Consider the following 13,499-nt stretch of genomic DNA (forward strand, 5'->3'; position numbering starts at 1 on the left):
ATTGAGCTCGCTGGAGACATTTTTGAACATTTATTGTGAATGTATTGTGAAATTGTATGTACACTGAACAACTTCCTTAAAACTGGGATTTGTTTTTTTCCGGTTTAACATGAATTCGCATGTGTTATGGTATTAATAAAAGCAGATTATCTGACACATTCATACAGTTTCAGTTAACATTATTACTATCATTTTTTCAAAATTAAATTCGCTACAACTTCTGTTGAAAACTTTAAGCAATTGTCTGGAATTTAAAAAAACAAATTTGGCCAAGTAGTTAATAAACTGGGACATGTTTTATTAGGTTCACGAGATCAAGAACAACAAAATAAATGGAAATCGTGCTTTACTTTAACCTCGTACAGTTTTGCGATGGCTTCATATTAGCGAAGTTGCTAAATTTCACGCAAAATCTTTTATTAGCCGTAACTCCGTAACTAAACATTTTCGGACCTATGTTTATATGAAATTTTTCTTTAGTTTTACTTATAGAATAACGTATTAAAATATTTTCCTGTCTTCGTGAATCACCCTGTATATTTACCAGATAAGCCGGCCGAAGTGGCCGTGCGGTTAAAGGCGCTGCAGTCTGGAACCGCAAGACCGCTACGGTCGCAGGTTCGAATCCTGCCTCGGGCATGGATGTTTGTGATGTCCTTAGGTTAGTTAGGTTTAACTGGTTCTGAGTTCTAGGGGACTAATGACCTCAGCAGTTGAGTCCCATAGTGCTCAGAGCCATTTGAAGCATTTACCAGATAATCGCATATTGTGCTTTACGCGAGTGCTTCAGTTACGAATGACAAAATGAAAAACTCGTCGTATCGCCACAACGAACCACGCTGGACTGAGCCTACTAGCGCTACGTGAGTCACCCCGGCTGAGACAGGCACTACACGAGGCACCCCTCTGATGCGTGTGTACTGCCGAGCTGTCTGAGGGAGTGTTTTGTAAACACGAGATAGGATCTATCAGACGGCGATGCTGTCATTGGCCGACGAGTATACATGTAGTTTTGCTTTGGGTATCATCTGGGCTTTTCCAGAACGCTGTAATGGGAGAAAAGGAAGTTGTAAAACCGCCAAAGATGAACGCAGCTAGTATGGCGGTCTTTGCAACCTGCAGGATAAATGGTTACAACCGACAATTCATAAATTAGATAACGAATCATAGGAATTTTCTACCCGAAATACATATTCATCAGAGTGAACACGATAGTGATGCATCTGCATTGCCACTTGAATGATAATTATACCACAGAAGTTATGTTGGCAAAATTATAAGAGTATTATTGAATAACCCTTTCAAAATTAATAACTATTAAATGGATTTCAGTCAAGGCGTCCGATGATAACTGAAGAAATCATCTGTAGTCCCCGATTGTCGCCGGCCGGTGTGGCCGTGCGGTTCTAGACGCTTCAGTCTGGAACCGCGTGACAGCTACGGTCGCAGGTTCGAATCCTGCCTCGGGCATGTATGTGTGTGATGTCCTTAGGTTAGTTAGGTTTAAGTAGTTCTAAGTTCTAGGGGACTGATGACCACAGATGTTAAGTCCCATAGTGCTCAGGGCCATTTGAACCATTTGAACCATCACCGATTGTCTCGCATATCTAATACACAACCTACGTTACAGTATGTTTTACTTACACTATTTTAATTGCACCTAATAATAGATATGTGCCCGAATGATGATCCATCTATACCATACTACGCAAGCCACCTAATGGTGTGTGGCGGAGGGTACTTTCGGTACCACTATATGATCCCTCCAACCCTGTTCCACTCACGAATAGGGCGTGGGAAGAATGATTCTCGGTAAGCCTCTGTATTGGCTCTAATTTCTCGAATTTTCTCCTCGTGATCAATACGTGAGATATACGTGGACGGAAGTAATATATGTTGTCTGACTCCTCCTGAAAAGTGTTGTCCCGAAATTTCAATAGTAAATCCCTCCGTGATGCACAACGCCTCTCTTGTAACGTCTGTCAGTTGAGTTCGTTTAGCATCTCTCTGTAACGCTCTCTCGCCAGCTAAACGATCCCGTGACGAAACGCGTCGCTCTTCCTTGGATCTTCTCTATCTCCACTATCGGTCCTACTTGATAGGGATCCCAGATGGATGAACAATACTCAAGAATGGGGCGAACAAGCGCCTTATAAGCCACTTGTGTCGTGGATGAGCTACATTTCCTTAAGATTCTTCCGATGGATCTGAGTCTGGTGTCTGCTTTTCCCACTACCTGTTTTATGTGGTCATTCCACTTAAGGTAGCTCTGCGTAGTTACGCCTAGATACACTCCTGGAAATGGAAAAAAGAACACATTGACACCGGTGTGTCAGACCCACCATACTTGCTCCGGACACTGCGAGAGGGCTGTACAAGCAATGATCACACGCACGGCACAGCGGACACACCAGGAACCGCGGTGTTGGCCGTCGAATGGCGCTAGCTGCGCAGCATTTGTGCACCGCCGCCGTCAGTGTCAGCCAGTTTGCCGTGGCATACGGAGCTCCATCGCAGTCTTTAACACTGGTAGCATGCCGCGACAGCGTGGACGTGAACCGTATGTGCAGTTGACGGACTTTGAGCGAGGGCGTATAGTGGGCATGTGGGAGGCCGGGTGGACGTACCGCCGAATTGCTCAACACGTGGGGCGTGAGGTCTCCACAGTACATCGATGTTGTCGCCAGTGGTCGGCGGAAGGTGCACGTGCCCGTCGACCTGGGACCGGACCGCAGCGACGCACGGATCCACGCCAAGACCGTAGGATCCTACGCAGTGCCGTAGGGGACCGCACCGCCACTTCCCAGCAAATTAGGGACACTGTTGCTCCTGGGGTATCGGCGAGGACCATTCGCAACCGTCTCCATGAAGCTGGGCTACGGTCCCGCACACCGTTAGGCCGTCTTCCGCTCACGCCCCAACATCGTGCAGCCCGCCTCCAGTGGTGTCGCGACAGGCGTGAATGGAGGGACGAATGGAGACGTGTCGTCTTCAGCGATGAGAGTCGCTTCTGCCTTGGTGCCAATGATGGTCGTATGCGTGTTTGGCGCCGTGCAGGTGAGCGCCACAATCAGGACTGCATACGACCGAGGCACGCAGGGCCAACACCCGGCATCATGGTGTGGGGAGCGATCTCCTACACTGGCCGTACACCACTGGTGATCGTCGAGGGGACACTGAATAGTGCACGGTACATCCAAACCGTCATCGAACCCATCGTTCTACCATTCCTAGACCGGCAAGGGAACTTGCTGTTCCAACAGGACAATGCACGTCCGCATGTATCCCGTGCCACCCAACGTGCTCTAGAAGGTGTAAGTCAACTACCCTGGCCAGCAAGATCTCCGGATCTGTCCCCCATTGAGCATGTTTGGGACTGGATGAAGCGTCGTCTCACGCGGTCTGCACGTCCAGCACGAACGCTGGTCCAACTGAGGCGCCAGGTGGAAATGGCATGGCAAGCCGTTCCACAGGACTACATCCAGCATCTCTACGATCGTCTCCATGGGAGAATAGCAGCCTGCATTGCTGCGAAAGGTGGATATACACTGTACTAGTGCCGACATTGTGCATGCTCTGTTGCCTGTGTCTATGTGCCTGTGGTTCTGTCAGTGTGATCATGTGATGTATCTGACCCCAGGAATGTGTCAATAAAGTTTCCCCTTCCTGGGACAATGAATTCACGGTGTTCTTATTTCAATTTCCAGGAGTGTATTATACGGTAGACGCTGTCTCCAGCTGTTTGTCATCAGTAGTGTAGATGTACACTAGTGGATTTCTTTTCCTATGTATGCGCAATATGTTACATTTACTTACGTTCATGGTCAACTGCCAGAGTCTGCACTATTTAACAATTCTCTACAGGTCGTTGTGCAAATTCTTACTATCTTCTGGCGTTGCTACTTTGGTATAAACAACTGCATCATCTACGAATAGCCTTAAAGAGCATCCGACGCTTGTTACTTGAACATTTATATATACTGTGAACAGCAACGGTCCTATCACACTTCCCTGTGGTACTCCGGATATTACCTTTACGTCTGTCGATTTAGTTCCGTTAAGAGCGACGTGTTGAGTTCTATCTGCAAGAAAGTCTTGAACCCAATCGCAGGTCTGCTACGATACTCCATAAGCTCGTATTTTTTTCATTAAGTGTCAATGCTGGACGGTGTCAAATTCTTTAATGAAATGAAGGAACATAGCATCAACCTGAGCACCGTTGTCCACTGCGCTGTGGATCTCACGGAGGAACAGAGCTAGTTAAGTTTCGCGGGATCTTTGTTTGCGAAATCCATGTTGATTTTTATAGAGGAGATGTTCATTTTCCAAGAACGTCATAATTATTGAGCATAAAATATCTTTCATAATCCTACAACAGATTGACGTTAACGATATAGGACTATAATTGTGTCGATCTGTCTTACGGCCTTTCTTAGAAACGGGAATGACCTGCGCTTTTTCCCAGTCGTTAAGTACCTTTCGTTGCTCAAGCGATCTACGATAGATTACAGCTAGAAGGGGAGCAAGTTCTTTTGCATAATATTTATAGAGTCTTATAGGTATCTCATCTGGTCCAGAAGGGTTTCCACTACTGAACAATTGTAGCTGCTTTTCAGTTCCGCGATCGGTTATCTCTGTTTCTGCCATTTCGACGTTCGCACGACGATTGAAAGGAGGGACAGTGTTACGATCTTCCGCGGTGAAACAACTTCGGAAGATCGAATTCAGTATTTCGGCCTTCTCCCTGTTACCTTCCGTTTCTGTGCCGGCGTGGCCGCTGAGAGAATGAATAGATGATTTTGACCCAATTACTGATTTTACATACGACCAAAATCTCTTAGGGTTGTTATTCAGGTCGGTTGACAACGTCTTACTTTCAAAATCATTGAACGCTTCTCTCATTGGTCTCCTTACGCTCATTTCCGCTTCGTTTAGCTTTTGTTTGTCAGCTAGGTTTTTAGTTCTTTTGATTCTGAGATGAAGTGCCCTTTTTTTACGTAGCGCTTTTCTAACACGGCTATTAAACCATGGTGGATCTTTGGATCTTTTCCACCTCTTAAAACCTTACTCGGAACACACTTGTCTAGGGCATATTGCACGATGTCTTTGATTCCTCCACATATACCCACGTTATGAATGCAACATATTGCACTCATAATACTGTCACATTTTACAATATGTCATATTTACTGCGCTTAGCTTGATTTATTATTTATTTAATAAGTTACTTATTTTGTCCTTAATAACGATGTGAGTCTTTCTAAACTTATGCAACTATTGCATTTTCTGAAAGCACCATTGAAAACGGCATAAACGAAAGCTCCTTATGAGTCAGTCATTTCAATTTGAATTCTTGTAGTTAATAGGCACTTGTGCATTTGATACCTAATTACGTCGTTTATAAATGACCTGGTAGGCTTAGATTCTCCTGTTAGGTCGGGAATAGGCTACCGCAGATGTTTTTATTAGAGGTAAGCTACTTCTCTCTAGGATGGTGAATCATTTTACTGAGTTGGTGAATTATTTGTAGTTTGCGTGTTCCCAAGGGGATAAAAGTCAGCATGCAGACGCGCTAATATCACTCTTTTCCAAATCCGCATCACCGTAACTTGTGGTTTATGTTTGCTGGAGTTGGCCTGTGGCAGACAACTGACAGAAACTGGACGGCAAGTCAGCCGCTGGGTACTTTTGTGAGGGCTTAGTACTATTACTAAGGGTTCGAACTTGGAATGTGGCTGCAGATAGAAATATAATTTGTGTGTGTCAGACTGTGGACAGTACGGGTATTAGAACTGTTTTCACTGCTTGTGATAACTCCTTCCGTTAACCTAAAAACACATTTACAAGGATTGGTTGAGTGAGATAATCTGCCTATACTCGAACTGCATACACGCAAACTTTACTGCATGTATATTATTATCGTCAATTTATTCGATGCTTTATCTATATACTCTTTGTAAGGCCAAAATTCTATTTATTGCGTTTTCTGTTGATGAATAAATAATCAGTTAATCAAGAGTTAAATCATTAGTGTTTCCTACTATTGTCAATCCTAAGCGATTGTCACAGCTATATAACATTAATCAATTTTATTTTGGTTTAATTGGCAAATTTTTCACACTGAGCATTTGGACTTTTGTGCCGTATTTAGTTTCAGCTAATACAGCCGCAGGACATAAATGTGACGATGTGCGACCCACCGCTATAGCAGGCAGTGAGCATATATTAGTCAGACCGCACATTTGTCCAGCCCCCACAAGCAGGTAATGTTTCGCTTTTGATAGAATGAACTGGCAGTACTGAACTGTGTGTCAGAAGGAAGAACATCACAATATGAGCAATGGATCTCAAAGTGAAGATTACGATGATCCTTACTGAACGTTGTGTCAGGAACGCACAAGCTATTCGTTCAAGAAGTCATGCTGTAGAATGGAAACTGTGTCTTCCTTTGCACCACCGCCGTCTTTCTGCAGTCCTTATCATCAAGAACACATTGGAATTACAAAGTATGCAGCCATCAGAATAACTGACATAACAATTTTTTGGAAGCAATCTCTTATATAAAACTTGAAAATAAAATTTTTGAGATGACTAAGATTCATGGCAATAGCGTTTCTGACCAGAAATAGTCTTTCCTGAAAGTATTTTTCTTTATTGTAACCTTACTTGGAAGTGAAACGTGGAAAGTATGTCCTATAGACAAGATGATAGTAAAAGCTTTTGAAGTGTGGTGTTACAAAACAATACTAAAGAGCAGATGGATAAATCGATTACTAATAGAAAACTATTGAATCTAATTGGAGAGAAAAAAGCAATGTGCTAAAATTCGGCTAAACGAAGAGATGGGTAGATAGGACACATCCTAAGGCACCATGGAATCGTTAATTGGCTGCAGGAGAGAACTGTGAAGGACACAAATCGCAGGGAGAGACCAACACTTGTCTGGAGCAAGCAGGTTCAAGTTAATACATGTTGCAGTAGCTATACAGGGACGAGAGGCCTCTAGAAGCTATATTAGCGTGGAGAGCTGAGTCAAACCAGCCTCTCAATTCCTAATCTAATTCTTTCAGTACTTCCTGATTTAATACGTCTACGAACCATTACCCTTATTTTACATATGGCGATGTTCATCTTATATCCCCCTTCTGACTGAAAATCACAACAACAGCAACGAGAAAGACATGTCTTCTACCGAGCGAGGTGGCGCAGTGGTTATTAGCCATCCTGATTTAGGTTTTCCGTGATTTCCCTAAATCGTTTCAGGCAAATGCCGGGATGGTTCCTTTGAAAGGGCACGGCCGATTTCCTTTCCCATCCTTCCCTAACCCGAGCTTGTGCTCCGTCTCTAATGACCTCGTTGTCGACGGGACGTTAAACAACACTAACCTAACCGACATGTCTTTATGACTTTCATATGCTACAATACGATTTTGAATTTTTATGTATTTTATTTTACAGTCTCTACCCAATTATAACAGATCGAATAACCGGTACAGAACAATAGGAAGGGATATTGGGGTTTAACATTCTGGGGACAGAACAGAATGGTTATAGGTGATGTGAAAAATCAAATAGATGGCGTACATAGTGCGTGTGAAAGAATAAAAACACTTATAAAATAGTATGAAACTCCCGTTATTATGTTCATTATGACACTGCAGTCCTTCTTAAACGTACTGGCCCATAGTTTTGTGACTCGCCCATGATGGAAGGCATTTATTCAGAATTAAATATTAGATAGTTATAAGACAGAAATATATCCACTGCAGAGGCCTAAGCCACAGTCAGAGCGGGAGCGCCAGCAGCCTCAGCCACCGTCCTCCTGACAGAAGCACTCATCTCTGTGTTCCTGCATCCGTATCGCCGTGTCCGTAGGTCAACAAGCTGGGATGGCAGGAAGCTACTGCAGTTTGACACACTACTGCCTGACAATGGACGGACACGGCTGTCTGACAATATACTTTTCCGCAGTGGCAATGAAACGTCGCAATTCCGCGAAGTTAGCCTCGAGAGGTTGCATTGAACCCCGCCCGTAGCCAGCCTGTGGGATTCGACCAGGTGGGTAAAACAACTACACACGAATTGTGCGAGCCGCAGCCTTGAGGTCTTCGCTATAAATATGTTACTGTCGCCACTGTTGCTGCCAATGGAGTTAAGGCTCCCACGTACAGGCTGCCCCTACCTGCGCTGCAGTAAGGCCACATGCGATGCTATGGACGCCACTGACGACTCAGCCTCAGTGTGGCAGCGACGCCTAGCAGAGTGTGTTGTCCATGTGCATTACCTTCCTTGCCTGCTGGTTCTGCACCAGAATATTACAGGAGAAAGCTGGACTGCACCAGGGAAGAGGGTGCACTCAGGCGACTAAACTGAATAAAGTGATAACGAATAGTTTTATATTCACCGATGGTTTTTTTTGCAAGTTCCACAAAAACAACGCTTATCTCCTTCACGATCTACGAACCCCACAAATTCCCAGGAAGACTCGATCACCATCTGAAAAGTAAGAACTCTTTTTAGCTTTCACTCTTGTTTCTCCATAGCTGTGCTGGATCTGTTAGACAATGTAGCTACACTTAACTGATATTAATCAACGGAAGTTACGCTCTACACTTAGTATAAGATATACACTGCTTGATAATTGCTAAGGAACAACTCAAACTTGATAAAGAACAATTGCCATTTGGTACAGAACAACTGGTATGGAACACCCAGTGACAGTAAATGTTGTACGATCGATACCACGCAGGGGGCCGAATACTCCAAAGTTGGCAGTGGCTGTGGCTGTCAACCAGCGGTCGCTACTGCAGTGTGTGCCGTCCAACCCCGAGTGGCGCCAGACTCGCACCTGCTGTGCGGCAGTCACCAGGCCACGAGACTCGACCGCATACAGAGGGGCGTCGGCTGCGACAATTCCAGTTATTTGGCAGTTACTCTCCAGTTACTTCCCAGATTCACTTCGGGGCCCAGCCAGCCTAGCCGATGACGCCAGCAGAGCCACTCAGCCGGCTACTGTGGCCGAGCGGTTCTAGGCTCTTTAGTCTGGAACCGCGAGACCGCTACGGTCGCACGATCGAATCCAGCCTCCGGCGTGGATGTGTGTGATGTCCTTAGGTTAGTTAGCATTAAGTAGTTCTCAGTTCTAGAGGACTGATGACCTCAGATACTAAGTACCATAGTGCTCAGAGCCATTTTTGAGCCAGAGCCACTCAGCAGTACAATGTTTACCTCGCCTCAGAGACGTCATCTCACGGCTAGGACAGTTAGCTTATTAGCCGAGCGGTCTAGGGCGCTGCAGTCATGGACTGTGCGGCTGATACCGGTGGAGGTTCGAGTCCTCCCTCGGGCATGGGTGTGTGTGTTTGTCCTAAGGATAATTTAGGTTAAGTAGTGTGTAAGCTTACGGACTGATGACCTTAACAGTTAAGTCCCATAAGATTTCACACACATTTGAACATTTTTTGAACAGTTAGTTTCGTGCATCTAACTTCAGTCAAGCGCAACAGAACTATTATAGAGAGACTTACAGTAGTGTATATCAACGCTGTTAGTAGGCAAAGGACATTTTAATGCAACACGTGCATATCTTCAATGCATAAGCTGAGTATTCCGATATATGTATTGCACAGTGACGCTTGTTTATTCATTCCATGTTCGAGTTAAGCTACAGATCCCGTGAACCTTCCTGAACAGAACTGTATTTTGTACGCATGTCTACCACTCGGACACATATTGTTTTGCGCCGACCTTGAGATCCATAACATCTGGCGACAAGGAGAAAAAAGATTTTGAAAGTGCTGTGTAATTTGAGAAATTTTGTGATTGTTTCACATGCGGCCATTGCCCACCGGTATTTGAGTATATCACAGTGTTCTTGTTTACATAATTACGGCAAAATTCCAGTGTATATAGCGTAATTGGTTTTTGTACAATGCTCCGCTTTCGTTTTTACTTAGAATTACTCATTGCTTGGGTCTTATGAATCTGTGTACCCCATGGCTAAGCCAGAAATGTCATTTACACAAGTAGCTCATTTTCAGGCACAACAGATGAAAAGACTCTTGGAGTTTCAGTCAAACATAACGGCATCGCTTCCTGCCACCCAGACCGCGCTGCAGCAATCTAGACCTGCGTACGCACCTAAGTCCCAAGAATTAAACGTACAGTAAGAGGACTGCACTGACAAGGAAATGGTCCAAGAAGCGATGTCAAGCCGGCCGCTGTGGCCGAGCGGTTCTAGGCGCTTCAGTCTGGAGCCGCGAGACCGCTACGGTCGCGGGTTCGAATCCTGCCTCGGGCATGAATGTGTGTGATGTCCTTAGGTTAGTTAGGTTTAAGTAGTTCTAAATCTAGGGGCGTGATGACCTCAGCTGTTAAGTCCCATAGTGCTTAGAGCCATTTGAACAATTTTTTTCGTTCTTTCAAAAACCAAGGTAACGGCTTGAATGTAATTGTGTCAGAACGGGGTTCTGAGGCGAACAGTGTTAAGTCTATGTCTGTTTCCAGGCCATTAGTGAAGTCAGTCACAATGTCAGAGAGTTGTCTTCAATCACAAGAAACGGTAACAATATATTCGGGTCTTTGAAGATTTGTCGGCAATATGTGCGTATGCAACTAGACACAAGAGCAACAGTCACTCTGTTTGAAAGATGTATATACGACCCATTAGGTCAGTCAAAACTTTAAAAATCACTAACTGTGCTTTCCACTTACAACGGAGGTGATATTTCGGTTCTCGGCGGGTGTAGTTTCCCTGTCACTTTTAAGGAAGTAAGGAACACAGTGTCATTTGTGGTGCTTTGCGCAAAAGACAGTCGAAATATTTTTGTCATGGACGTCTTTGACTAGATTGGTTTGCAAATTCAGGACAATGTTTGGTCTGTCAACACATTTGTTCTGACGACAGTATATCTAAACTGTGCAGTGAATTTCAGGATATCTTCCAAGACTCGTTAGGTAAGGCCAATCATTTTGTAGCTCATTTTCCTCTGAGAGCTAATGAAGAACCGAAATTCTTTCGGGTACGATCAGTCCCAGATGCTATTAGGGACAAAGTAGCAAAAGAATTTCAACAGTGACATGAACAAGGGGTCGTGCAACCAATTACAGCAAGCCACTGCGTTTCGTCTTAATCATAATAATCAAACCGGACAGCAGGTTACGTATTTGTGCATATTTTTAGTTCACTGCGCCTGTTGCTATCGGCAACCCCTCAGACACTGAAGCGCCAAGGGTTGCATATGCACGAGGCGTTGCGTCCTCAGACTGCGTCGATTTCGACAAGGACGACAGATGGCAGAACGAGCGCCACCAGAGGTCCTTCGTGCCAGGGACCTATTTCCTCCTCCGTTCGACATGTGGGAAACTGAATCGGCACGAATTCCACCGCGACCCAGCTACATAGGGCGGTACAAGCCAATACGTCGGCTCTTCGCTCCACCGAAGCTCTGGGCCAGCTCATGCTCCAGCTCTTAGCAGCGCACCAGTCACAACCCGGTCGAAAGCCACCGTAGCTGCATCAACGATTCCCCAGTGATATCTGGTAACGTGCCTGTTGGCCAACTACGCCGAACGCCCAATCACCGTCGTTAGGGACTATCAGTGGCACAGACTTCACGTCCCACTATGTTTATTCACTGTGTGTTCCAGACGTATGCCTGTTAGTGTCTGAGAAGTTATATTATTTTTATTGAGAGGAGATTTTCGTTTGTTATTAAATGTCTCTACTGTAGTCGTAATAAACCCTCGTTTTTGTTTCCCTATGTCTAACTACTGCTTATCAAGCATCTCTCCGTGGTAGACATGGCATACTGTTATGCAACAGACCATTGTGGATTCTTACCTATTACCCAGGCCAGAGGAACCCATAGACAGACTAGGTACTGACAAGATATTTTTCAAAGATAGGTTTGGAAGATGTCTATCTGAAGATTCCCTTAAACAGGCAGTCACATCAGTGTTTTGTAATAAGTAAGCATATTGGTCTATTCAGATTTCTGTATTTACCTTTTGGCAGTGCTTTAGCGCCCGCCATTTTTATTTGACACTTGCAACAGCTAAAGCCCAAAGTATCATAATGTTCAAATTATTTGGACGAAATTGCATTATGCCTTCCTCAGTCAGCTTGTGAAGCTTTGAAATGTGTAGATAGCCAATAGCTGACTAATTCTCTTGGTATATGGAGACAGTAGCTGCAGGAATTGTCTTCCACATTTTAAACATTCGGTATTGCTGTTTTGTTCACCACTTCATTGTGGTTTAAGCGTGAGTGACTCTTTGTCCACATTAAATAAATAAGGATTAATTTTTTGTAGACAATAAAGCCATTAGAGTGAAGACAGCGTGATCACTGACTCAGTTGAAGGATGTAAGGAAGAACTGATTATGGCCTCTCTGAAGGACCTAATTCTGCATTAAGTTGAAATGTTTAAAACAAATAACAGGGAAAATAAATCAGTATACATGAATTAGGTCTTACGACGAATTTCGTAATCATTGCGTCTTACATCAACTATTCTACATCTGCGTTTTTACTCCGCAAGACCTTTTACAGTTTGTGATGGATAAATGTTGATATGATTGCAAAAATTTTAATGAATATAAAAAAAATATTTCAGCCATCATGGGAACCTAATACTACTAGGCTGACGCTACAGAACTGACACTGTCCTTCAAGATTAATTGTAGTAATACTTGGCACATAAACACTTTTTAGCTTGATATCAGACCATCAGCTGATATGCATATAAGGACTCTATACAAGATGGACAGATAAAATTTTTCTCTTACGTCTAAAAAACAAAAAGACATGTAAATATCAATAATACTAATAAAAAATTTAAAAAATAAAAATTTACTGCATACTATACCTAGGAAAATATAGCCGCACTCTTTCAAGATAGGTATCTATTCCTTTGCAAAGAATTTCTATTGTAGGACACACCCTTTCCACAAGCTTCACCATTTGTTCATTATCTGTCATTCTTATTACCAAAGGACTGCACTTAATGAGCTCTAACAGCGTATTGTAGCTGCAGTCTATTTCCTGAAAATTTGATCTTATTATATTACAGGCAAACAACAAAACAAAAATCAAACAAAAGTAACTCAATAAATTGGTTTTGTATATTTATTAGCAACATGCTCCATTACAATATTTGTAATACTACATATATGTGTTGCGTGTGTGTCAGAACGTTGTGTAATGTCTGTGTTTTATGATGAAGATGAAAGAAGGGAGAGTGTGAAACTGGGTGTCGGCACATAGCCTACTCCTCGCTAATACCACCAAAGGAGCCGCCAAGCTTAACGTCCCGATCCAAGCCACGCTTGGGTGCCGTGCGGTCTAAGGAGTCTTGTCACGGTTCGCGCTACTACCCCCGTCGGAAGTTCGAGTCCTCCCTAGGGTATGGGTGCATGTGTTCTCCTTAGCGTAAGCTAGTTCAAGTTAGATTAAATAGTGTATAAGTCTAATACCGATAACCTCAGCAGTTTGGTCC

The 13,499-nt window shown here is 43.8% G+C and overlaps 1 protein-coding gene across 1 annotated transcript in view; it reads right to left on the reverse strand.

Annotated features, from left to right (window-relative positions):
- LOC126249484 (dynein axonemal heavy chain 7-like) overlaps nucleotides 1-13,499 on the reverse strand; it is a 1,193,512-nt gene that overhangs the window by 1,013,428 nt on the left and 166,585 nt on the right. The window contains exon 11 of the mRNA XM_049951137.1: nucleotides 12,870-13,045. Within this exon, the coding sequence (XP_049807094.1) occupies nucleotides 12,870-13,045 (176 nt within the window). The remainder of the gene's footprint in view (nucleotides 1-12,869; nucleotides 13,046-13,499) is intronic.

Source organism: Schistocerca nitens, chromosome 3 (genome assembly GCF_023898315.1).
Source record: "Schistocerca nitens isolate TAMUIC-IGC-003100 chromosome 3, iqSchNite1.1, whole genome shotgun sequence".
NCBI lineage: Eukaryota > Metazoa > Arthropoda > Insecta > Orthoptera > Acrididae > Schistocerca > Schistocerca nitens.